Below are 26796 nucleotides of genomic sequence, written 5' to 3'. Positions count from 1 at the left end.
GGTGGATGCAAAAGATCCCACGGCCACTATTTCAAAAAAGAGCGAGGGGAGATCTGGGCGGGTATTTATCCTTCAACCAACATCACCAAAAGCAGATTACCTGGACATTTAGCTCATTGCTGTTTGTGCAAATTGGTTACTGTGTTCTCCTACAAAACGACGACGACTACAGGGTAAAAGTTGGTCATTGGCCATTTTTGGGTGCACAGTCACAGGTCGGCCCGAAATTCTGCCTCATTGACATTCTTTGTGTGAGCTGCCAATGTCTGTCGTGCCTCCATAGTTTAGGCCCCGGAAGAACCCCCGAGGCGGAGTAGGCCCGGCTCCACTCATCGCAGTCCAGTTTCTACAAGGGGGCCAAAATCAGGCATCAGGCCCCAACATTACACGTGTAAAGGGACAGCCGCCAGGGGCGCCTGAAAAACTGCCCGACCGAAGATTGGGTTGGATGTTTTCAGGCGTCCTTGGGGCACAGGACGTTGGTCCCCGATAATGGCCTTCACTAAGTCCAGTTTTCCAGACACTGTTGTAATGTAGGAAATGCAGCAGCCAATTTGCGCACAGCAAGGTCCCAAAGAGCAATGTGATAAATAAACAGATAATCGGTTTTTAGGTGTTGGATGAGGGATAAATATTGGCCCAGGACACCGGGGAGAACTCCCCTGCTCTTCAAATATTGCCACAGGATCTTTTACATCCACCTGAGAGCGCAGATGGGGCCTCAGCTTAACACAAGATGGCACCTCTGACAGTGCAGCACTCCCTCAGCACTGCACTGGGAGTGTCAGCCTGGATTATGTGTTGAAGTCTCTGGAGTGGGGCTTGAACCCACGACCGTCTGACTCAGAGGTGAGAGAGAGTGCTGCCCACTGAGCTACTGTAATATTTACTGATACAGGTTGTGATGACAAACAGCAAGTTTTGATCAGAGTTCCTACCTTACAATGGCGATCAGAGCCATGACAAAAATCACTCCAGAGAAAGTGCTCAGTTTTTTCTGGATAACCATCCCGTCAATTACTTTGCCCACAAAAAATGGAATAAAGGTTTCTCCTGTGTATATGTAAAGAAATATAGCTGATGAAAGTTGTTCAAGTTGAAAAGTAACTTTACAATCTTATTGTTCCGTTAAACCAGGATTCTCCTCCTCAGTGTAATCCTAGCGATGCAATCTTTGCATCTGCCCCTGGGCTCCACCTCCGATCTTTGGGGTCAGTGACCTCAGGGCTTTAGGTGGCGCTGATCTGCCGCGAACAGGTAGGGTTAAGTACCTAACTCACAGTCACCCAGTGAACGAGGGTCTCTCTGCAAAAGGCCACAAGCAATCTATTAATCATTCGTTAAGTCCGGGAATGCGTTCCACAGCTTCACAACCTGCTCTGTGAAAAAGTTTCTCCCGCTGTCAGTCCTGAATCTCTTGCATTTAATCTTAGATCCAGGTCCCTTCATTCTAGACCTCCTCAATCACTGGAATCAGTCTATTTATCTCTATTCTGTCCCATCTCATGCAGAGTTGAACATCCAGATACCTGGATGATACAGAATCAGAGAATCTTACAGTACAGAAGGAGGCCATTCAGCCCATCGTGCCTGTGCCGGCTCTTTGAAAGAGCTCTCCAGTTAGTCCCACTCCCCCGCTCTTTCCCCATTGCCCTACAATTTCTTTCCTTTTCAAGTATTTATCCAATTGCCTTTTGAAAGTTATTATTGAATCTGCTTCCACTGCCCTTCCAGGCAGAGCATTCCTGATCACAACAACTCGCTGCGTTAACAAAAAAAATTCTCCTCATCTCCCCCTCTGGTTCTTTTGCCAATTACATTATTAAATTATCAAAAGATAGTTTTCTTTAGAAACAATGTTACGTACCGAGAACGGCCACTAAAAGGAAGAAGAAAGCTCCGGCCAGCAAGCCTGCATCTGGTTTCGATAAAACCAAGAGCCTCCCAATAGTAGCTCCAGAGCTGACGTTATTCGTGGCATCGTCCGATTCTGGACTGTAGGTGCTCAGATGCTCCTTCGCTTCATCACTTCCTACTTCAGAATAAGCTAACAATTTTGGTTCCACTTTCACACACGAGAGCAGATGCCAGAGTGAGCACATTGCCAGCGAAGACACACAAGTCCAAGTGAACAAGGTCCAAAACCAAAGGTCCTTCGGGAAGTTCTGTGTCTCAGAGTAAAGCAACACTTTCACAGTGGCATAGATCACCATTGCTAAGCAAGTGGCACTAACACAGGATTGAGACGCCTTCAGTCTCATTGGCCCAAGTGTTGAGTTGAGGCAAACTCCAATCATCGCCCCGAACAGCAAACAGAACCTCAGGGCAACCAGTGCCCAGACATCCAGAAAGGAACAAAAAATATCAAAGTTCGTGGTGTCCGATATGAACCGATCCCACTCCGTGCCGTGAACGTATAGCACTGCAGTCACCAAAATATCCAGGGACACGCAGACCAGGACACACATCACAGCATTCCCGGCTCTCATCTTGCATTTCTTCTGTTACAGAACGCTTGTAGCTGGAATCACCGCCTGAAGCTTCACTGGTGGAAAGAGATCAGAGTGTAGATTTCTTCCTGTGGGTTTATTACACCTCTACAAGTGCTGAAAAATTAAGACATGTTGAAATAAGACATCTAAAATCTGGAATAGCACTTTATTAATTCAACAATTGTGTTTAGTAATGTTTATTACCACAGAATCATACACAGGTTACAAACTGTTCAGTCTAATCCCACTCTCCCCCTCACTCCCCATACCCTTTAAAATCCCACCCAGTCTAATCTCACTCCCCATACCCTTTAATATCCCACCCAGTCTAATCCCACTCTCCCCTCACTCCCCGTACCCTTTAATATCCCACCCAGTCTAATCCCACTCTCCCCTCACTCCCCGTACCCTTTAATATCCCACCAGTCTAATCCCACTCTCCCCTCACCCTTTAATATCCCACCCAGTCTAATCCCACTCTCCCCTCACTCCCCGTACCCTTTAATATCCCACCAGTCTAATCCCACTCTCCCGCTCACTCCCCATAACTTTAATGAATGCTCTATTAGGTGCCACAAAAATCTTTTTAAAAAAACCTCAAAAACGTATTTCTAAGCAGCCTCTTCAAGGACCATTGGTTATGATGCTCAATGCTGGGTACAACTAGGACTAGCTTGCAGGACCAAAGCTCCGACTATTTGCATATTGAAATTGCAATCGAGGTGCTGCAACTGGCAGTAGGACCCAAATTTGCATATTTAAACAGCCTGTTTTCGGTGCCCATTTTAAGGACTGCCTCAAAATTGAATCAGGCCAATCGGTGGTCCTCATCAGGCCATTGCCCATTTTTCAGGCAAGAAACAGGCAGCCGTCGGTTAGGAATCTCCACCAGTCGGTTTTGATCTACCCTGTAAATAGCCTCAATTTTGCAAGTCTTTCATCATATTTGTATTTCTTCATATCAGGCAGCATCCAAGTGTATCTGCACTGTTCCCTCTCTAAAACCACAACATCCTTCCCAAAACTGCACCCAGTACTCCAACTGTGGTCTCACTAAGGTTTTATATAGATACACATTACATCCCCGACTCTTATATTCGAAACCTCCAGCCATAAATCCCAAGATTCCATTAACTTTTTATGGCCTTATCCAACTGAGGTACTGCTTTCAATCTCGTATGAGAAATAGTAGATGCATTGCTGGTCATCTTCCAAAATTCTATAGACTCTGGAACAGTTCCCATGGATTGGAGGGTAGCTAATGTAACCCCACTATTTAAAAAAGGTGGTAGAGAAAAAACAGGGAATTATAGACCGGTAAGCCTGACATCGGTAGTGGAGAAAATGCTAGAGTCCATTCTAAAAGATGTAATAGCAGAGCACTTGGAAAACAGTGACAGGATCGGACAAAGTCAACATGGATTTACAAAAGGTAAATTGTGCTTGACCAATCTACTGGAATTTTTTGAGGATGTAACTGGTAGAATAGATAAGGGAGAACCAGGGAATGTGGTGTATTTGGACTTTCAGAAGGCTTTCGATAAGGTCCCACATAAGAGATTAGCGTGTAAAGTTAAAGCACATGGTATTGGGGGTAAGGTATTGACTTGGATAGAGAACTGGTTGGCAGACAGGAAGCAAAGAGTTGGAATAAACGGCTCTTTTTCCGAGTGGAAGGCAGTGACTAGTGGGGTACCGCAGGGATCGGTGCTAGGACCCCAGCTATTCACAATACATATTAATGATCTAGACGAGGAAACTAGATGTAACATCTCCAAATTTGCAGACGACACAAAGCTGGGTGGGCGTGTGTGCTGTGAGGAGGATGCAGAGAAACTCCAGTACGATTTGGACAGGTTGGGCAGATGCAGTATAATGTGGATAAATGTGAGGTTATCCACTTTGGTGACAAAAATAGGAAGGCAGATTATTATCTGAATGGCAATAGATTGGGAGAAGGGGAAGTGCAAAGAGACCTGGGTGTCCTTGTGCGCCAGTCGCTGAAGGTAAGCATGCAGGTGCAGCAGACGGTTAAGAAAGCAAATGGTATAGATAATTATTTGAGGTGGAGAACTCCAATAATTAATGAAAAAGGGGAACAAAAGAATCACTGAAAGAGAATTAATTATAGCATAGTTTTAGCAGAGATCTCACAGCAAAACTTTAATCCTGGAGGGTTGGCGACCCTGGTGTAACTTAGAATTCTATTCACTTTACCTATTGATGGTGCACAGCCATTTGGTTTAAGTACAAACCTACTCCTGGGCCAGTCCCCGTCATTCTCACCTGTTGCTACTTCACCCATTCCAGAGGCGCCCAATGGGAATCGCTGACTGATCACAGGTGAGGCTGCATATGTTTTAGTCGAAAACACCTCACACATTCCAGGTAAATGCCCCCGGCAGGTGGATATTTACTGAACGAACATCTCCCACCATTCAGTAACCAATGAAGCAAAACATTCAACACTCGCCTTTACATCTCACCATTTAACCAACCAGATTAAAGTACCCGCCCTCAGGGCTCCCCCAGACCGGGTCTCGCCTCCAATCCCCGATCACTTCCAGCCTTTGATAATCCCGCAGCCCAGAAATTCACCGGACTGAGAACCGGACCGGAAACCGCCCACAGTTACCGGTCCCTCGCAGAGCCGGGTGGGATCTTGCTGTGCGCAGGAAGGGCATTTAAACCAAGCCTGCAGTCCAGCGGCCCTTGCAGGAAGCAGCTGATAAATTCTGTTATGAAAAAGATACGAGATTCTTCAGTTTGAAGCATTCCTCACACTTCCCTTCATTTTTCTAAATGTTTTGCTTCAATATTCACAGAGTTTAGCTGTTTGTAAAATGCTGTCACACTAAGCGCTCAATCTCAACATTTAGTGAAAATTATAGCAACTCTACTTACTTTATGATAAACACCACTAACTCCTAAATACAGATCCTCTCGCAGTCCCCGCTGACTCACATTTCTCCTCCAGTGTCACAAAGCTTTTTATTTGAATTTTACTTAAAAAAATCAACTATGCACAAGATTCCAGGTATATGCCCAATAGACGCCTGAAAAAGGCAGGTTAACTGAGCATTTCCATGTGGCAGAGAGAGAAGGAGAGGGAGATACACAAGGAGGGGGAGAGATGGAGAAGGAGAGTAAGAAAGGAGACACAGAGACGAAGCGGCCCTACATTGGGGAGGGTGTGGATTCATCGGGGGGAGAGAAATACAAGAAGCAACGAAGGAAAGCAGAAGAAAAGAAAATATAAAATCCAAATGGAGAAGGGCCAGGAGGGAAGGCAAGAAGTAGGAAAGGAGTCAGCAGAAGAGAGAGAGGGAGATGGTGTTAAAAAACCTGGGAGGGGGTCACATGAGCAAGTGGGCACAGGGACACAATCTGTTTGCGAGATGTGCTGGTGAAGCTGTGTGAAGAACTGGTGTAGGGGCCATGGCAGCACCACCTGTACAGCTAGCTGGTGCTAGGTGGGCAGGCACACTTGGCCAGGTCCACGGTCACTGCCCTCGCTAAAATACAGATTATCTGGTCATTATCACACTGCTGTTTGTGGGATCTTGCTGTGTGCAAGTTGGCTGCCGCTTTTCCCACATTACAACAGTGACTACACTTTAAAAAGTACTTCATTGGCTGTAAAGCGCTTTGGCACGTCCTGAGGTGGTAAAGGGCGCTATAGAAATGCAAGCCTTTCTTTTACTGCCAGGTAATTATTCACTGCCAACACTGGAGTCACAGTCTGCCATTCTGATGTCGCAATGTCAAAGAGGTGAGGCTCAGTGGGGTTCGACCCCGTGGCCCAGACAGGGTGTGACCTCGGAGATGGTTCACAAGAGAAAGAGATGGTGCTTCAGCCCAGGGTATTAAACCATTTACTTTTTGTCCAGCCAGGGCCACCCTACTCTTTAAGGCAATGAGTTGTGTGTTTCCCTGGAGGAATCCCAGCCCTCAGCGGCGGATCTACCCTCCAGCTCACATTATGTAGCCACAGGCTGGTCAATCAGGCCCTGCAGACCTGACCGATAACTGGGTTACAAGTCTGCCAGGGAGAGGGGGAAACTTGCACTTTCCATTATCAGGCATGGATCCAAGGCAACACCACAGATCCCACTTCCCGAGACTCGCCAATCCAACACCCACCGCCATATCTCACTGGCTAGGCCCGTTGCTCAAGATGGTAAGAAGCTCTTTAGATTCCAGGTCGCTAAACGAATCTTCCAACAACACTATCATCTACAAAAAAAGGGACAGTTCAATTCTTTCAAAAACATGCCTGGTACGGACACTGAGACCATTCAATAGGAAAAATGTCAGTGAGCAACCTTGGCTCAATTCTGCTTTTTCATTGATTTATTCTACAAGACGCGTATCTACCCTTACACAGTACCTGGAGGACAGATCCCGGTTTAATCCCACATACAGCCTTGTATTCCCGGCTTCAGGAGGACTGGCTTGAAAACGTTACGACGTTTCATAAAAAGCCACGATCTGCTGATGGACTTTTCACAAGCAGGCCATGGAATCTGCCGCTTCCCGATTATACAATATACCAAGCCGGCTTCGAATCCAAGCGTCTGGATCAAGATTTCGGGAGAACCGAGCACTGACCTTGCAGGGGATGAGAAGATCGCCAGCTCTCTCGCTGTAAAGGCACTTCCTGTCGCCTGGGTGATCGGATTGAGAATAAAACCTCTAGTTTACACTGGGAGGTCCATCCTCAGCAGTCATGTGGTTGAAAGTGACTGGCGGGGGAGAGTGACACAGCTCAACCCCCACACAGCATGATGCTGTCTCAAACAGAAGTACAACACTTGACCTAAACCCGAAAATGCCCCATTTGTCTTCTAATCAATTCCTTTGCGATCCTCTCTGAAATGTATATCACCTGGTTTAATATGAGCATGCTCACTCAGTTCCCTCATAAATCAAGCACCTTGACTAGCAACTCCTGCCTCTGTCCTTCATTTGTTCTACCCACATATATTACACGTTGGCCACGAGGATGGGATCCCAAAACCATTTTTAGGGATCATGGAAGGACACAATTTTCAACTTTTGAATGGAAAAGTTTAAGGTGAATTTGTGACACCTAAACTGATTTTTTTGCGATGTTTTACTGTTAATGCTGATGCAGAATCGTCTGTGCTTCGCCTTCATGTGTGTATACACAGCAACAGCGGCACTGATTCACACAGGTAGCAGCTGAGTTACTGTTCAACGGGATCAGGACAATCATGGCCACGCCTACGGGATTCATCGGAAGCCTCGGCATGTATGACCGAGCTCGCGAACCATTCAGTTCTTACATTGAGCGGATGGAGATGTTTTTTACGGCCAATAACCTTATTGAGACCGAAGGTGCAGATGAGAATGTTCAAGCTGAAAATAAAGTAATTAGTGAACTGAAAAAAGCTATTTTTCTAACGGAGATCAGGCCAGATGTCTATAGAACTTTGACAAACCTACTCACACCAGGGAAAGCGAAGGAAGCGTCATTTGAAGACATTGTCGAGAAACTCGAGGACCATTTTCACCCAAAGCCATTAGAAATAGCAGAGAGCTAGAAGTTTGGCACCAGAAACCAAAAACAAAGTGGAACCATCAGTGAGTACATTGTAGCTCCTAAGAACCTGTCTTTGCATTGTAACTTCGGCTCATTGTTGGATCGTGCATTGCCAGATAAGTTTGTGTGTGGACTGGTGGATGAGCGCACACTGTCCAAGTTACTGAACTCTCTGAACCTAATGTTTGACATAACATGCAAAATTGCCCTATCTATGGAGATGGTGTCTAAGAATGCTCGGGAGCTCCGTCCAACTCAAGTGACGAGTGCAGCTGAGGTCAACAGTCACAAAGCCGCCGCCGAACCTAAAGCTCTGAGACCGAGTCAAAAGCATGTCGGTGAGAGCAGTTCAGTGAATTGTTATCGCTGCAATGGAAATCACTCACCACAGTCCTACCAATACAGAAATGCAAAGTGTTTTCATTGCCAAAAGCAGGGCCATATTTCAACTGCTTGCAGAGCTAGATCTAAAGCAGGAGGTAAAAACCATTCTAGTGACAATGCAAAGCAGCGACAAAAGGGAGGAATTCACAATATTGAAGTGAACACACCTGATGTTGAAGAACTAGGCATCTATAGTATCTATGCCACTAGCAGCAACACCAGCAGTCGTGAGAAAGACTTCCATACAAAACTTTTGGTTAACGAGCAATAATATATTGAAATAACAGAAAATGCTGGAAAAACTCAGCTATCGTAATAATATATTGATATGTGTATTGACACGGCGGCGGACTGCTCTATCATGAGTAAGGACACGAGAGTAAGTTTAATGAAATATCACTTGCAAAGAGTACCATAGAGTTAAAAACCTACTCCAGAGAAATCCAAGAGACATGTGGACAAATGGAATGTACAGTTCAGCACAATGGCCAGTCAGTAAAGCTGCCTACTATTGTAGTGAGCTACAACAACCGGCCAACCCTCACCTCATGGGCAAAGACTGGTTGAGAAAGTTAAAACTAGACTGTAAAATCATCTTCAGTGTAGATGCTTCAAAGAAGCGACTCAACACAATGCTGAAGAAGTATGAAAGCATGTTCACAGACAGTTATGAGGGCATCCCTGGGTATGACGCACATATCCGCATCAAGTCCAACGCAAAGCCTGTCTATTGTAAGGCAAGGCCGGTCCCCTATGCTTTGAAAAGTCAGGTGGAGGAAGAGCTAGCGAAGCTGACAGAGAATGGAGTGCTAGTAAAAATTGACAAAAGTGAGTGGGCTATCCTGATTGTGGTAGTGCCCAAAGCAGACAAAACTCCACGCTTGTGCAGTGACTACAAAGTTACCATCAACCAAGCAGTTAACGATAAGCAGTACCCGTTCCCTACATCACAAGATTTGTATGCAGCATTCTGAGTCAAAGGTTTTCTCCAAGCTTGACCTGTCGCACGTTTACGCTCAGCTGAATGTTGACAAAGAGAGTCAACAGTATTTCACTATCAACACACACAAGGGACTATACTCATACACCAAGCTGCCATATGGTGTAAAGCCCTCCTCCAAAATCTTCCCGGCTACGATGGAAAAGATTTTGCAAGGAATTCCAAATTGCTTATGCAATCAAGACGATGTGCTGATCGCAACAAGCAGCGAGGAAGAAAATCTAGAAGTGTTAGAGTTAGTGCTATGGTGTGGGAGCTGTCATAAGCCACATAATGGATGATGGCCAAGAGAAACCAATGGCATTTGCATCGCAAACCCTCACAAAGAGCGAAAGAAACAACGCGCAAATTGAAAAGGAAGCACTCACCATAGTGTTTGGAATCAAGAAATTCCAACAGTTCCTGATCAGCAGAAAGTTTACCCTGATAACTGATCACAAACCGCTCCTAGCAATATTGGGGCCCAAATCTGCCATCTCTGCAATGGCTGCATCAAGAATGCAACGTTGGGCAGTGTTGTTGTCACAATATGACAACACGATTGAATATCGCACTTCAAAGCAGAACGCAATCGCAGATGCCTTGTCCAGGTTGTCACATGAGGACTCGTGTGTTGGGAGTGAAGGTGCTATTTTCACACTAGATGCAGTTGACAAAGACTTTCCTGTGAATGCAAATGAGATTGCAGATGAGACTCAAAAGGACTCAGTACTGAAGTGTGTATAAAAACACCTTGAATGGATGGACTGATCAGTGTCTGGACACAGAGTTGAAACCATTCCATAACCATCGCACTGAATTGTCTTGTGAGCAAGGTTGTATCAAGTGGGGAAAGAGTGGTGGTACCTACTTCTTTGAGTTCGGAACCAAAACAAAACTGGCCGAAAATTGGTTCAACACAAAAACTTGTAAGGAGATCAGGAAGGCTCTGCAAACCTGTAAACTGGATTTGTAGTTCATTTGTAGTTGATTTAAAAGAAAATAAGCCCGGAGTTTTTGTTTTGTGGTACATGTAATGCTGGGAAAGGTGGGACCATAGTTTTGTTGTATTTGAGAGGGGAATACATATATTTTTTAAGGGGGAAAGCAGTGTGGTTTAGTATGAGCATGCTCAGTTTGCTCTGGCCAAAGCACCTTGACTAGCAACTCATGTCTCTGTCCTTCATTTGTTCTATCCACATATATTACACCCTCTTGAGCAAATCCAATCTACAGCTACTTGGACCTCCAACACCCCATGTCAATGGTGAGGCCCATTGTTCATGATGCTAAGTAGGACTCTGGGTCCCTCTGCCAACACCATCATCTACAAAAAGGAACACATCCATTCTTTCAGAAGTGCCTGAAACACTGCAGATCATCTACTACATAAAGAAATAAAGACTTGCCTTTCATAACCTCAGGATGTCCCAAAGCTCTTTACAGCAAGTGAAGTACTTTTTGACGTGTAGTCACTGTCGTAATGTAGAAAAAGCGGCAGCCAATTTGTGCACAGCAAGCTCCCACAAACAGCAATGTGATAATGACCAGATAATCTGTTTTAGTGATGTTGGTTGAGGGATAAATATTGTCCCAGGACACCGGGAATAACTCCCCTGCTCTTCTTCGAAATAGTCCCATGGGATTTTTTACATCCACCTGAGAGAGCAGATGGGGCCTCGGTTTAACGTCTCATCCAAAAGACGGCACCTCCGACAGTGCAGCACTCCCTCAGTGCTGCACTGGAGTGTCAGCCCAGATTTTTGTGCTCAAGTCTCTGGAGTGGGACTTGAACCCACAACCTTCTGACTCAGAGGTGAGTGTGCTGCCCACTGAGCCATGGCTGACATAATTGAAGATGACATTGAAATGTAAGAATAAAAACTAGACAACCTTGCCATGTACCACTTAAAAAAAATTTTTTTTAATAAAAGGATTGATTTATTCAGCAAGATTTTGGTCTTGGCCAGTAACTGCTGGACTGGCAGAAAGACTCCTACTGTAGTTTCACTCATAACTCTCAACAAATTTATTTTTAGCACATCTCACTAGAAAAGATCAAACTATTTTAACATTGTACACTGATTATTTAGGACTTTTCTTAAACTGGCCTATAGACTAAACTGTTTACTTGTACTTTAGCCAAAGGAAATTAATCTAAACAAAAAACAAAACCTATCTTGGGCATAAGGAGGAGTCAATAGTGATATCGCAGAGCCACGACACATCAAACTTGACGTGCAAAAAAAAAGGCCAGAAAAACAAAACCAAAGGTTTGAGGAGCTAAAAACACACCCGTCTTTTTAAAAAAATAACCAAAGTAACTCACCTGGCAGATTGACAGAGGGAAATCATTTGCTCTCAGCCCTGCAGTACAGGCAAATTTCCTCTTTCAACAATCAAGCCATCAATAATTATTATTTTTTTTTTTTTTTTTAAACTGAAGTGTTATTTGGAAAAATAAAATTGGCGCGTTAGAAAGCAAGATTGAATTCTGTGGGTGGGGGGATGGTCTTTGTGTCAGATTGTGTGGACATTATTGAGCAATAAGAAATATATCTAGTCCTTGCACAGACCCTGATCAGTGGAGGAGAGAATGCAGCCACTTTAGGATGGGCCACTGAGACAAGGTGACCAAGTACTCAATTCCCTCGGCTCAGTCATTCAGCAAAGAGATCAGTGACTATTGCCATTGTTCAATCACCAAACTTGAAGAATCAATCTACGAGACAGGATCTCAATTCCAAAGGGAATCGGGTATATCCTTGAAACAAGAGAAATGTGCAGGGCTCTGGGGAAGCAGAGCAGTGGGACTAATTGGAGAGCTCTTTCAAAGAGCCGGCACAGGCACGATGGGCCGAATGGTCTCCATTCAGCGTTATGGTTCACTTATCAAAATTGTAATGAAGTCGGGTACTTTCCTCAGACTTCATTTTGGAATCTCCCTCTGCTTGGTTACAATTAATTAGAAAACAATTTTAACCTTTGGGTTGGGATTTTGCACCAAGAGCCTTTTGCCCAACAGCAGTAACTCACTGGCTGTGAGGCACTTTGGGATGTCCTGAGGTGGTGAAAGGCGCTATAAAAATGCAAGGTCTTTTCTTTCAAAATTGTTAAACCATGACAACACACTTTCAGCTGGTGATCCAGATTTGTGTGTTTAGTATTTTCTGCTAGATCATGAGCTTAACCCAGCCCCAATAGTTTGGAACAAGACACTGTGAACTCTTGCCCCCATATATACACAGGGCAGATGCCTTAACAGTTATTTGCATGTTCTGGAACAAGAGAAAAACAGGAACTTTACACCTAAAATTTCAAGATTAAAATGCAGCCAGCTCATCCAGTAACCCAGTGTGTGAAGAGACAAAATTAGCTGCAAAGTTTATATTTAATTTTTTTAATTTAATTTGTTAGCCTTGAAAAAGTATTTATACAGAATAATGGAATTAATAAACCACTAAATTATACAGCATTTCAAAAACTGATGTTGGGTTTATATGAATAAATGTACAGCTCTGAACATGCCAGGACGTGGTTAGAGATCCAGTGTCTGAGAGGGAGGCATGTGAAGATCGGGTGAAGTATCAAGTTGTTCCCAATACAAGTGACTGTCCACACACAGCCAGGCAGCAGTACACAGCATCTCTGCTGGTGCTGGGTCAGGAACAGGAACACAGACTCTGGCCCACACACTTACCCACCGGTCCAGTAACACCTACAGACTTCAAATGCACAGTATATGTTTAATGTTCCAACACTTGCAAAGCTCCCAGTAGCATTGCTTCATTTATTACGAGAAAACTCTGAATATTTGTTTTTCAGATGCAATGTTTAAGCTACAATAGGGGAAAAAAAACTCCACACTGCAAGGGCTAATGATTATAAAACTGCCTCAACTTCAGGGTTAAACATGTGGCTCAGAATACAGAATGCTAATCCGATGCAGTATCTGCTACTGTCTGATGGCGCTCAGTAAAATGCACTGCCCACTTTCACTCTGCATGCAGCAATAACATAGGGTCCCTGATTTTCTAAGTATTGATTTCTCTTTCCCCTCACTCACTGTAGATGGGGATAGACATTCCCAATTTTAGATCATCAGTGACTCGTCCTCACCTTGCTGAATAAGGAATACCCGATGCTTCAGGGTTCATAGAATCATACAAATTTACGGCACAGAAGGAGGCCGTTCAGCCCATCGTATCTGTGCCGGCCGACAAAGAGCTATCCAGCCTAATCCCACTATCCAGCTCTTGGTCCGTAGCCCTGTGGGTTACGGCACTTCAAGTGCATATCCAAGAACTTTCTAAATGTGATGAGGGTTTCTGCCTCTACCACCCTTTCAGGCAGTGAGTTCCAGACCCCCACCACCCTCTGGGTGAAAACAGTTCTCCTCAACTCCCCTCTAATCCTCCGACCAATTACTTTAAATCGATGCCCCCTGGTTATTGACCTTTCTGCTAAGGGAAATAGGTCCTTCCTATCCACTCTATCAAGACCCCTCATCATTTTATACACCTTGTATAGAAGTTGGTCTTGCATGATGGTATCTGCCCGCAGAAGGTAGGTGGGTCTCCCGGGTAACGGGGGTCCGTGGGCTCTCCCGGGGGGCCGTGGGTGATGGGGGGCCGCAGGCTCTCCCGGGAGCCGTGGGTGACGGGGGGCCGCGGGCTCTCCCGGGGGGCCATGGGCTCTCCTGGGAGCCGTGGGTGACGGGAGGCCGCGGGCTCTCCCGGGGGGCTGTGGGTGACGGGGAGCCGCGGGCTCTCCCGGGGGGCCACGGGCTCTCCCGGGAGCCGTGGGTGACCACGGGCTCTCCCGTGGGGTCGTGGGTGACAGGGGGCCACGGGCTCTCCCGGGGGGCCGTGGGTCTCCTGGAACTTCTTTGATCAGAGGCGACACGAGGAAACATTTTTTCTTTTTTTGCAGTGAGCTGTTGTTGAATCTGCTTCCAGATCACACAATAACTTTCAAAAGAGAATTGGATAAATATGTGAAGGGAAACAATCTGCAGGGCTGTGGGGAAAGGGTCGGGGAGTGGGACTAATCGGACAGCTCTACCAAAGAGCCAGCACAGGCACGATGGGCCGAATGGCCGCCTTCTGTGCTGTAAGATTCTGTGATTCTATGAACTTTGGGAGTCAGAGAGGAATTTCACAGAATTCTTTCCTAAACCAGTCTTTCCTGGTTTTATTTATTTGCCTCTCTCCGACGATGGGATGGCTGTGTGGGGAAAGAGTTTGGTGTGCATGAGTTACACCCTGCCAGGATAGGCCAGGCTCATTGGGGGAGCTGGTCCTATCAGCAATTATTGTAAAATACCCCTTTGCAGGGGAACTGAATGGTGCAGCTGTTTAGACACTGGCCTTTCCTCTCTGGGACCTGGGTTCAGTCTCCCCAGGGTCTGTTGGCTGTGGGGGTCCCATGTGTTTGGGCAGTTCCTAGTGGGAATCAGCCTGAAGCAGTGCTCGTCCAATAGAAACCGCAGGCTAGACGCAGGGTGTGTGTGGCCGTGGTGACACTGTTTTAGCCACATGCACTAATTTTAGTAGAAAACGCCTCACACAATCCAGGTAAACGTTCTTCACATGTGGATATTTACTGAACAAACATCGATCACCGTAACCAAGGAAGTAAAACACTCCGCGATCAAAAAACACTCGCACACTCGGCTTTCCAGTTTACCATTTTACCAACAAACGCACAAAAAGGTTAAAGTTCACACGGCGTGAACAGGAGACATGACCGAACGACGGTGTCCATTACTCATGCTTTAATTTACTAATCAGAAATACAATTAGCCGCATGTGGTTAGTGGCTAATGTATTGCACAACTCGGATCTAAAGCACAGAACTGCTCCTAATTCAACAGTAACTGGCAACCTCACTCAGAGGACTCAGAGCAGCCAGTGTAGGCAACAGAACAACTTGCATTTACACAGCGCCTTAATCGTAGTAAAACATCCCAAGGCGCCTCACAGGAGCATTATCAAACAAAATCTGACATATAAGGAGATATTAGGACAAGTTGGTCAAAGAGGTCGGTTTTAAGGAGCGTCTTAAAAGGAGAGAGAGGTGGAGAGGTTTAGGGAGGGAATTACAGAGCTCGGGGGCCCAGCCAGCTGAAGGCACGGCCACCAACGGTGGAGTGATTAAAATTGGTGATGCGCGAGAGAGCAGAATTAGAGGAGCACAGAGATCTCGGGGGGTTGTGGGGCTGGGCGAGGTTACAGAGATAGGGAGGGGCGAGGCCATGGAGGGATTTGAACATGGATGAGAATTTTTAAAATCGAGGTGTTGTTTAACTGGGAGCCAATGTAGGTCAGCGAGCACAGGGGTGATGGGTGAACGGGACTTGGTGCGAGTTAGGACACGGGCAGCCGAGTTTTGGATGACCTCAAGTTTACGTAGGGTAGAATGTGAGAGGCCAGCCAGGAGTGTGTTGGAATAGTCAAGTCTAGAGGTAACAAAGGCATGGATGAGGGTTTCCGCAGCAGATGAGCTGAGGCGGGGCAGAGACGGGCGATGTTACGGAGATGGAAATAGGCGGTCTTAGTTATGCTGCGGATATGTGGTTGGAAGTTCATCTTAGGGTCAAATATGACACCAAGGTTGCGAACAGACTGGTTCAGCCTCAGACAGATGTTAGGGAGAGGGATGGAGTCAGTGTCTAGGGAACGGAGTTTGTGGCGGGGACCGAAAACAATGGCTTCAGTCTTCCCAATATTTAATTGGAGAAAATTTCTGCTCATCCAGAACTGGATGTCGGACAAGCAGTCTGACAATTTAGAGACCGTGGAGGGGTCGAGAGAAGAGGTGGTGAGGTAGAGCTGGGTGGATGCTGTGTTTTCGGATGATGTTGCTGAGGAGCAGCATGTAGATGAGAAATAGGAGGGGGCCAAGGATAGATCCTTGGGGGACACCAGCTTGGGGCAGTGTTGAGGGAGCTTGACTCTGCATCTGGCTGTTCTACCTGCAACCTGGAGTGCTCGATGCCACAAATTAAATTTCTAGCACCAATATTCCTCAGTCTGAGGCGCACACAATTAAATAAATACCCATTTCTACATGAGCAGCCCATTCAATCCTCCCGACATCCTTAAACCTTCGAGCTGTACTTGTCCCACAGCGAGCCACGGCGAGATGGTTTCCAGCGGTTGATGTGGATCTGGCACGTTCAGGATGAGGGTCGGAGGATTTCAGTGCCATTTTCAAACTAAGTTACTGGATCATTTCAGTTTCTGAAGAGATTACATGTAATCCTGCAAATTTACTAAACCACTTTTTATAGTATACATCATAGTTTTACAGCGATGAATTTCAGTAGGTATTCAATATTTAAACGGTGCAATTTGTAAAGCAAATTCAGCACAGACGGCTGAACAGAAAATGCTGTCTGTGTAGAACGGAATTCTGGCTCGAGGGGTTTCGCTCAGATTGAAGTAAACCCCCTTCACAGTTGGCAATCGGACTGCTCAGCTCCCGGCCCTGGGACATGGCGTCAGCGCCCGGCTCGCGGCCCCGGGGGGTCAGCGCTGTGATTTCTCCGCTGTCGCGGATGCCATTGTTGGGATGACATTCCAAGGAATCCTCATTTGAATAATTTCTCTCTTCAGTTCCTTGGCATTATTGTACATCACTGAAGGTAGTTTCACGCCATCCCACTGCTCACGCTGCACTCGGAGGACAAAGTCGTTTCAATTTGAAAGGAAAGGAAGTGACTTTTCTTGTGTTTTTTAGTCGCTGTGTTGGTGCTCCCCGGAAATACCTCACCGGCGGTGAAATGAATTCCATTCCTGGCTTTCCTCTTCGCGTTCTTCTTTTCCCGTTTGTGGGCCGCAGCCATGTTAGCGATCACCTAAAGAGGCAAAACACAACTGTTGACAGGGCACCAAGATTTCATTTCCCCCTTTGCTATTTCCAACATAAACTGCCCGAGTCAGCGGTGAAATTCAAATTTTAAAAAGCTTTTAAAGCCGATTTCAAAATAAGATACAAGTTACGTGTCGAAGTTCAGCAGTAAGCTAACGTGTAGACGTGGTGATCATTCCTCAAATGTTGGCATATTTTGCAAGCCGTGTGTAGATCAATTTGTTTACTGAATGACCGGGGGATGGGGGCGAGGGGAGAAAAAAAGACTCGCATTTCTATAGCGCCTTTCACGACCACCGGACGTCCCAAAGATGCATTACAGCCAATGAAGTACTGTTTGAAGTGGAGTCACTGTTGTAATGTAGGAAATGCGGCAGCCAATTTGCACACAGCAAGATCCCACCAACAGCAATGTGACAATGACCAGATCATGTTTTAGTGATGTTTGTTGTAGGATAAATATTGGCCTGGACACCGGGGAGCACTCCCCTGCTCTTCTTCGAAATAGTGCCATGGGATCTTTTACGTCCACCTGAGAGCGCAGACGGGGCCTCTGTTTAACATCTCATCCGAAAGACGGTACCTCCGACAGTGCAGCACTCCCTCAGTACTGCACTGGGAGTGTCAGCCTAGCTTTATGTGCTCAAGTCTCTGGAGTGGGACTTGAACCCACGACCTTCTGACTCGGAGGCGAGGGTGCTGCCCACTGAGCCACGGCCCACACTAAGGTTGCAATAAATCAGTGTTTCAGTCGGTCAGGTGTCGGACACACACAAAACCTTCAACATGTTTTTAAGTCTCCAAACCAAAGTCAGTGGGAAATCCGTACACACAGACTGTGCTGATGTATGTACAGCCCCACCAAACTGCAGGTCTTTCTTGTCCATTACACAGCCACCCTGCACAAGTCACACACGTTAGCTCCTAAAGTGGCTATTTCTCTGGAGTACAAAGATTACTAAGCCTGAACCTCGAGAGAGAAATTAGAGAAATCATTGCCCCACAATGAAGGTGATGTATGGAAGACTCGCAGATTTGTACTGTGATTTGCCTGAACACAATTCAACTCATCCACACTTCCGCTCTGCTCACTAATCCTGCCAAGGTCCATGAAGATTCCCTAGTGGGAATGACGACCAGTGCTGGACTCAACATTCAGGCTTTCCCCACCCCCCTCTCCCCAGAGTCAAACAAAGTGCTAACAGAACAGGCCTTCACTCACTGAAACCCACCAGCAAATCCGGCAAACCCGGTCAGAAAGCAACCTAGACCGGGGCTCACACAGGTGGATGATTTGCTGAGGGTTTTTGACACTTACCATTTCTTTAACTGCATTTTGCTGCTCACTCACAGAACTGGTGAACTCGTCAATGCTTTCAGTTTTGACCCCACAGCTCTCTGGCAATCTGTACTCGTGTGCAACTTCAAACTCTCCCTGAAAATACACACAATATTTACATTTAAGAATATTTAATTTAAATTTGGTGTAATTTAAACCTCTTGCTTAAATCTACTACAAGTATAAAACATCCGATCATAAAGTTACTCTAGCTCCCAGCGATGGATCATTTATTGTGGAGTTAGTTTTAGGTTTGTGTAGTACTAAGAAAGGCAGGTATTATTAAAATTGGTAAAATAACTTCCAAGTGAATTTTTAAAAAACAAAAACGTGAAATAAATCACTAAAGTGAACTTAAATTACAGCACAGAAACAGGCCATTCGGCCCAACTGATCCGTGCCGGTGTTTATGCTCCACACGAGCCTCCTCCCACCCCTCTTCATCTCACCCCATCAACATATCCTTCTATTCCCTTCTCCCTCGTGTGTTTATCTAGCTTCCCCTTAAATGCATCTATACTATTCGCCTCACCCACTCCCTGTGGTAGCGAGTTCCACATTCTCACCACTCTCTGGGTAAAGAGGTTTCTCCTGAATTCCCGATTGGATTTATTAGTGACTATCTTATATTGACGGCCCCTAGTTCTGGTCTCCCCCACAAGTGGAAACATCTTCTCCACGTCTACCCTATCGAACCCTTTCATTATCTGTGTTGATGTTTATGCTCCGTGTGGGCATTTACTTTGGTTCAGTTAGTAGTTTGGGGATAAAGTAGTTCTTTATAATCTTTGGATCATACTTTGCCCATTTCCCTCATGTTCATCCTATTTTGCTCATCACCAATTACGCAGTACATTGGTTAGACCACAATTTGCGTATTCCATGCAGTGCAGGTACCCCATTATAGGAACTATCTTACACGTCATGGACTGATCAGTGAAGATTCCCGAGAATGAAGCCAGGAATAAGAGTTTAAACTTATGGAGAAAAACGTTCAAAATTAGGGAGTAAATCAAAAGAAACTGTAAGGAGGCAAGAACTGAATTTAAATTTGTCACAGCAGAACTCCCAAAAAAACTTTAACTAGACTTCCAAACAGGATCTTTCCTTGCCTCTAGCACTGAAAATCCATTGATGAGATCCTCAGAAACCAAAGTGTTCAGAATATCCCATTGAATTCACAGAAGCTTACAGCACAGGAGGAGGCCATTCGGCCCGTCGAGCCTGTGCCGGCTCTTTGAAAGAGCAGTCGTGCTCAGTCCCACGTCCCCGCCTTCTGTCGGTAACCCGGTGAGTTCCTCCTCCTCCTGGACCATCCAACTCCCTTTAACATTATTGATGGAAACAGCTTCCTCCACCGTTTCAGGTCGAGCGTTCCTGATCCCCACAACTCAGTGACAACATTTCTCCTCATCTCCCCTCGAGATCTTTTCCAATGATTTTAAATCTGGGACCTCTGGTTATTGACCCACTCACCAGAGGGAAGAGTTTTTTCCTATTTATTCTATCAAAACCTCTCATCATTTTGAAAACCTCTTAACCTTCTCTGTTCTAAGGAGAACAGTCCGAACTTTTCCAACCAATTGGAAGGCAGTAATCAGTCGGACACAATATGTGACACTACAGACTGCACCTTAAACGTGCTTAGCTTTGAGAATGATATTTTAAAAGGTTATAAGTCATAAAAGCTCACATGCAGCCAGTTCTGGCTCGCGTTTGTGAATTGCAAGTGCTTATCTTGCAAACGGGTCAGGGATTCGTTTTTTGTTTTTCTGGTAGCCCCTAGGTTCTGGTACTCAGGGCAGGTTATCAAGATTGATTCCTGGGATGAGAGGGTTGTCTTATGAAGAGATTGCATAGATTGGCCAATACTCTCTGGAGTTTAGAAGCATGAGAGGTGATCTCATTGAAATGTATACAATTCTTAGAGGGCTTGACAGGGTAGATGCTGAGAGACTGTTTCCCCCGGCTGGAGAGTCTAGAACCAGGGAGCAGAGTCTCAGGATAAGGGGCCGGCCATTTAACAACAACTTGTATTTATATAGCGCCTTTAACGTAGTAAAACGTCCCAAGGTGCTGCACAGGAGTAATTTAAGACAAAAAATTTGACACTGAGGTGAGGAGGAATTTCTTCACTCAGAGGGTTGTGAATCTTTAGAATTCTCTACCCCAAAGGGCTGTGCATGTATTTCCCAAAGCAACACTTACTCACAGGCAGCCATGTACTGGGAACAGAGTGGAGACCGACTCTGGATTGTCTACAGGCACAGATTCTCCCTCCTGCCCCGCTCTGTCTGGGTAGAAACTACAACCAGATAGCAATTTAACCCTCTGCACCAACTGCCCCTCTACATTAACCGTTACAGATCCCCAGTAGAATAAAAGCAGAAAATGCTGGAGACACTCAGCAGGTCAGGCAACGTCTATGGAGAGAGGATTGTAGGGTTAATGTTTCAGGTCAAAGACCTTCTGTCGGAACCCCGAGTGGAGTTCACTAACCAAAGATAGATCATGTAACACTACCTGGAAACAATTCATTCACAACCTACATTTGCTTCATGGTAGCCGAGGACAAGAGCAGACTGCAGTCCTACCTCAGACGACAACCGTGCTTCTCGATTGTAGAGCAGGAAAAAGGGTGTGAACTTAGTACTTGAATTTACTGACGTTCGAAATTCAAACAAGATGGGGTCTAAGCAGTCGTCCCAGTCCCTCTGCTTGGAATTCACTGCGTTTCGAATTGCCGTCTTCAGTATTTCATTGGTTCGGTCGTCGAGGCCCGTGTGCTGTAGGTGTTCCGCGGGAGTCACTTTGTGATTAATGTTCCATCGCTCAAACAGATTTTTGCTCACCTTAAAAAAGAGGTTAGGCAGAAGCAAGAGCTTAGAATGCAGGAGGACAGATGAGGGGGAAAAAATAAAATAGCAACTTGATGCACAGGGAGATCTTAGAATTATTAATGTGCAAAGTCACACTGGTCATAGGAACAGGAGTCAGCCATTCAGCTCCTCGAGCCTGTTCTGCCATTTAATGAGATCATGGCTGATCTGCGATCTAACTCCATATACCCGCCTTTGGCCCATATCCCTTAATACCTTTGGTTAACAAAAATCTATCAATCTCAGATTTAAAATTAACAATTGATCTAGCATCAATTGCCATTTTTATGGAAGAGAGTTCCAAACTTCTCCCACCCTTTGTGTGTAGAAGTGTTTCCTAATTTCACTCCTGAAAGGTCTGGCTCTAATTTTTAGACTCTGCCCCCTAGTCCTAGAATCCCCAACCAGCAGAAATAGTTTCTCTCTATCTACCCTATCTGTTCCCCTCAATATCCTGAAAACTTCGATCAAATCACCCCTTAACTTTCTAAATTCCAGGGAATACAACCCTAGTTTGTGTAATCTCTCCTCATAATTTAAACTTTAGAGTCAGACTATCATTCTGGTAAACCCACGCTGCACTCCCTCCAAGGCCAATATATCCTTCCTAAGGTGCGGTACCCAGAACTGCTCACAGTGCTCCAGGTGTGGTCTAACCAGGGCTTTGTACAGCTGGAGACTGTAACCAGCACGTCGCTCGGTGTAATTAGGAACGTAAAAGTAATGGGCTAAAATTTGGCAGATGGAGTATAATGTGGGAAAATGTGAGGTTATCCACTTTGGTAGGAAAAATAAAAAAGCAAATGATTATTTAAATGGAGAGAGATTACAAAATGCTGCAGTACAGAGGGATCTGGAGGTCCTTGTACATGAAACACAAAAGGTTAGCATGCAGATACAGCAAATAATTAGGAAGGCAAATGGAATGTTGGCCTTTATTGCAAGGGGGTTGGAGTATAAAAGCAGGGAAGTCCTGCTACAACTGTACATAGAAACATAGAAGATAGGAGCAGGAGTAGGCCATTCGGCCCTTCGAGCCTGCTCCGCCATTCAACGAGATCATGGCTGATCATCCAAACCCCAGCACCCGGTCCCTACACCGACAGCCATCCCACCCAAGCCCTATCCCCGTAACCCCACGTATTTAATCCCCCCTAACACTAAGGGTCAATTTTTTTATCATGGCCAATCAACCTAACCCGCACATCTTTGGACTGTGGGAGGAAACCGGAGCACCCGGAGGAAACTCACGCAAACACGGGGAGAATGTGCAAACTCCACACAGACAGTCACTCGAGGCCGGATTTGAACCCGGGACCCTGGCGCTGTGAGGCAACAGTGCTAACCACTATGCCACCGTACAGGGCGCTGGTGACACCACACGTGGAGTACTGCGTACATTTTGGTCTCCTTATTTAAGGAGGGATATACAGGAAACTTTGTGCTATCCGGCACCGACGGGACCGAGCCGTTGCCGTCCCATCAAAACTGCCGGACAAACCAGCGCTAATGTTGAAACATACGGAGATTTTGAGCTCCGTATCTGGCAACAAACCCTGTTGCTTAGCAACAGCTTCTAAACAGTCGGCCGTACCTTGCAAGCGTCTCTGTAGCTTAGCAACAGCTTCAGCGAGACCTTGCAGAGCCTGACTGGTGAAAAAAAAGCAACGAAAAGAAAAAAAACCTAACGAAACGGCTCCTGATTTTTGCCGGAGCCTCGAGCATCGGACAGTTAACCTCCGGATAAACCAAAGTTTCCTGTACTTGCATTGGAGGCAGTTCAGAGACGGTTCACGAGGTTGATTCCTGAGATGAAAGGGTTGTCTTATGAAGAAAGGTTGAGCCTATACTCATTGGAGTTTAGAAGAATGAGAGGGGATCTTATTGAAACATAAGATTCTGAAGGGGATTGACAGGGTGGATGCAGAGAGGATGTTTCCCCTCGTGAGGGAATCTAGAACTAGGGGGCACAGTTTCAGAACAAGGGGTCGCCCATTTAAAACGGAGATGAGGAGGAATTTCTTCTCTGAGGGTCGTGAATCTGCGTAATTCTCTTCCCCAGAGAGCCATGGAGGCTGGGTCATTGAATATATCAGATCAGCCACGATCTTACTGAATGGCGGAGCAGGCTCGAGGGGCCGAATGGCCGACTCCTGCTCCTATTTCTTATGTTTTTATGTAATGTTCACCACCGTCCATGATGGGGGTGGGGGAGCATGGGAACAAATCTAGCTTTCTAAATTGTAGTTACATTGACTGATGGCGGGTTTTAACAAGTTTTCAGTTTTCATCCAGTATATACACACACTTACAAAACTCACGTGCACTGTCACACACACGCACCCACGCGAGGCTGAAAAATGCCCATTACCTCATCACAAAATACTCTGTTTTCATTGGAGAACATGTCTTTTGAAGCCCCAAACCTGCGTCAAATAAATAACATTGATGAGGCTAACAATCAGGTGATGTCGGGTTAAGAGAATGCTCCAATCAAACAGCATCACTTAATCAAAACAAGTCTCAGATTTAGAAACAAGCAATGCAGAATGGAAAAAGGTTTCGACTGCAGCAGTTACGGCACCAACTAGCTCGGACATACCCACAAGGTAATCCACATGATTAAACGGTGTTCACTGGTGTCACGAAGTGCTAATGTTACTTATTTCTAAAAAAAAAGTTTCATGGCAAATTTGAACAAGTAACACAAGTTAGACAAACAGCTTTTAAGGTGCAGACTGTGAGAAGCTGAAAATAAAATAACCAGCGACAGTATTCACGCCACTAAAGGTTCATTTTATACCCTGCAATGCAGCGGGTGTCCCACCCATGGCCTGTGGGCCATTGCCAGCTCTCAAGCCCCATCGAACCACTCCATTAACCCCAGGTAACCCCATTCAATTTCTGCTTATACTTCCCACCCACTGCATTGCCCAGTTTGGAGTTTTAAGAGCATAAGAATTAGGAGCAGGAGTCGGCCATTCGGCCCCTCGAGCCTGCTCCGCCATTCAATAAGATCATGGCTAATCTTCGACCTCCACTCCACTTTCCTGCCCGATCCCCATATCCCTTGATTCCCTTAGTTCCCAAAAGTCTATCGATCTCTGTCTTGAATATACTCAACGACGGAGCCTCCACAGCCCTCTGTGGTAGAGAATTCCAAAGATTCACCACCCTCCGAGTGAAGAAATTTCTCCACATCTCAGCCCTAAATGGCCGACCCCTTATCCTGAGACTGTGACCCCTGGTTCTAGACTCCACAGCCAGGGGAAACAACCGCTCAGCATCTACCCTGGCAATCCCTCTAAGAATTTACACATTTCAATGAGATCACCTCTCATTCTTCTAAACTCCAGAGTACAGGCCCAAATCTACTCCATCTCTCCTCATAGGACAGCCCTCTCATCCCAGGATTGTGGGGGTCTGGAGGTTACCCCACTGCTGGATAAATCCTAAATCAGAACCTCAAGATCTGCATTTGCCGCTAGAGATATCTGAAAAGCAATGGGCACATTGAATGAAACTTTATACGTGGCCTCTGAGGCTCCGCATGAGCCTCGCATCTTGGACTCTGCTCCAGAGAGTCAATGTTCACCCATTCCTACTGACAACAATGTTGTCTAGAACACTATAGAAAGGACAGAACAGGCCAGTACATTTTAAAAGTGCGTACCTGTAAAAAGTGGCAGCCAATCCCCTAGCTACTGACAAAGTGTCTTTCTTCTGTATTGGAATAGCTTCCACCCACTTTGTGAAATAGTCAGTGACCGTCAGTACGTAGGTGTTCCCGCGGGTGGTTTCTGGGAAAGGACCTGCGAGGACAGAAATACGATCAGATTTTATATAAACCAGAAATGAGAAAACAATTCACGCCTGAAAAGCTGCCTCACCGATGAGGTCGAAGCCGAGAATTTCCCACGGTCTGGTCACTTTCAAGGGTCGGAATTTGCGAGACATATTCTTGTAGTGCTCGGCGTGCTGGCAGGTGTCACACATTTTAATCTGCAGATTCAACACAAAAATGAGAAGCATTCCGTCAGAAAATCACTTTTCAACCAACCCGCAATTAAACATCATCATTTTAGGCAGAAACTCTCCAAACTATAACTTTCTTTTACACACAGACTGGAGAAGCTGGGATTGTTCTCCTTAGAGCAGAGAAGGTTCAGGGGAGATTTAATAGAGGTGTTCAAAATCATGAAGGGTTTTGATAAAGTAAATAAGCAGAAACTGTTTCCAGTGGCAGGAGGGTCATTAACCAGAGGACACAGATTGAAGGTAATTGGCAAAAGAACCAGAGGGGAGATGAGGAAAATGTTTTTACGCAGCGAGTTGTGATCTGGAACGCGCTGCCTGAAAGGGCAGTGGAAGCAGATTCAATAGTAACTTTTCAAAGGGGAATTGGAGAAATACTTGAAAAGGAAAAGAAATTTGCAGGGCTCTGGGGAAAGAGCAGGGGGGAGTGGGACTAACTGGAGAGAATCTTTCAGAGAGCCGGCACAGGCAGGATGGGCCAAAGGGCCTCCTCCTGTGCTGTGAGATTCTATGAAGTTAACTGGATTTAAGAAAAACTTGCCAATTGTTATTTACTGATTTTTTTCCTGACGGTTTCTTCCTCACCCAATCTACGACATCCTTTACAATCCCCAACCAATAGTATCGGCTTTGAATCCTGTGCACCGTCTTTTTCTGGCCCAGGTGACACCCGATCTCAGAGAAATGACATTCCAGGAATATCTGTCGTCGCTTCTCTCGATCCGCCACCACTTCTCTCTTCTCGTCCTTCTTTGGTCCCACATAGTACAAGCAGCCACCTTAAAACAACACAACACACATCACACACCAACACAGAGGTAGCAAGATTGGCAATCGGCAAATTCCACCGATATTCTGCCAGGAAATTAACCTGCAATAGGCCTTTTGGTCGGGGGGGGGGGGGGGGGGGGGGGTGTCAATGAAAGTATTAGCAATTCTATTTAGAATTTCTACCACAAATATTTACAGAAGTAACATTTCACCAAAATGGCAAATGTCAGCCTCCTTCCCCAAGTAGATAATTGAACCATCCTGTGACACACAGACCAGGAAAGTGCCAGCTTCACAAATGGTCTGCGCGGAGTTGTCTAGCCGGGCTAAGTGATGAGAATTGTCTGCATCTCTGGGCTAAGCAGCAGGGGTGTTGGGGGAGGGGAGGAGAACGTGGCCAGAATTGCCGCCCAGATTGCTAGCGAAACTGGAAATATACCCAGAGAGTGGCGAGAATGTGGAACTCGCTACCACAG

At 45.7% G+C, this 26796-nt stretch overlaps 2 protein-coding genes across 3 annotated transcripts in view; both read right to left on the bottom strand.

Moving 5' to 3' along the window:
- Window positions 1-2812, bottom strand: part of LOC147103518 (ABC-type oligopeptide transporter ABCB9-like) — a 41058-nt gene extending 38246 nt beyond the window's left edge. The window contains exons 1-2 of the mRNA XM_086011887.1: window positions 1868-2812; window positions 939-1053 (exon numbers count right to left, since the gene is read on the bottom strand). Of these exons, the coding sequence (XP_085868013.1) occupies window positions 939-1053; window positions 1868-2489 (737 nt within the window). The 5' untranslated portion in view covers window positions 2490-2812. The remainder of the gene's footprint in view (window positions 1-938; window positions 1054-1867) is intronic.
- A 9993-nt stretch (window positions 2813-12805) lies between these two features.
- Window positions 12806-26796, bottom strand: part of LOC147103516 (gypsy retrotransposon integrase-like protein 1) — a 76269-nt gene continuing 62278 nt past the window's right edge. For both annotated transcript variants that reach the window (XM_086011875.1, XM_086011874.1), the window contains exons 2-8: window positions 26135-26328; window positions 25405-25516; window positions 25188-25326; window positions 23886-23940; window positions 21230-21487; window positions 18615-18731; window positions 12806-17282 (exon numbers count right to left, since the gene is read on the bottom strand). In XM_086011875.1, coding sequence (XP_085868001.1) covers window positions 17076-17282; window positions 18615-18731; window positions 21230-21487; window positions 23886-23940; window positions 25188-25326; window positions 25405-25516; window positions 26135-26328 — 1082 coding nt within the window. In that variant the 3' untranslated portion in view covers window positions 12806-17075. The remainder of the gene's footprint in view (window positions 17283-18614; window positions 18732-21229; window positions 21488-23885; window positions 23941-25187; window positions 25327-25404; window positions 25517-26134; window positions 26329-26796) is intronic.

Source organism: Somniosus microcephalus, chromosome 19 (genome assembly GCF_052327205.1).
Source record: "Somniosus microcephalus isolate GS21.2 chromosome 19, FLI_Smic_1.0, whole genome shotgun sequence".
Classification (NCBI taxonomy): Eukaryota; Metazoa; Chordata; class Chondrichthyes; order Squaliformes; family Somniosidae; genus Somniosus; species Somniosus microcephalus.
This window is presented reverse-complemented; position numbering and strand designations above follow the sequence as displayed.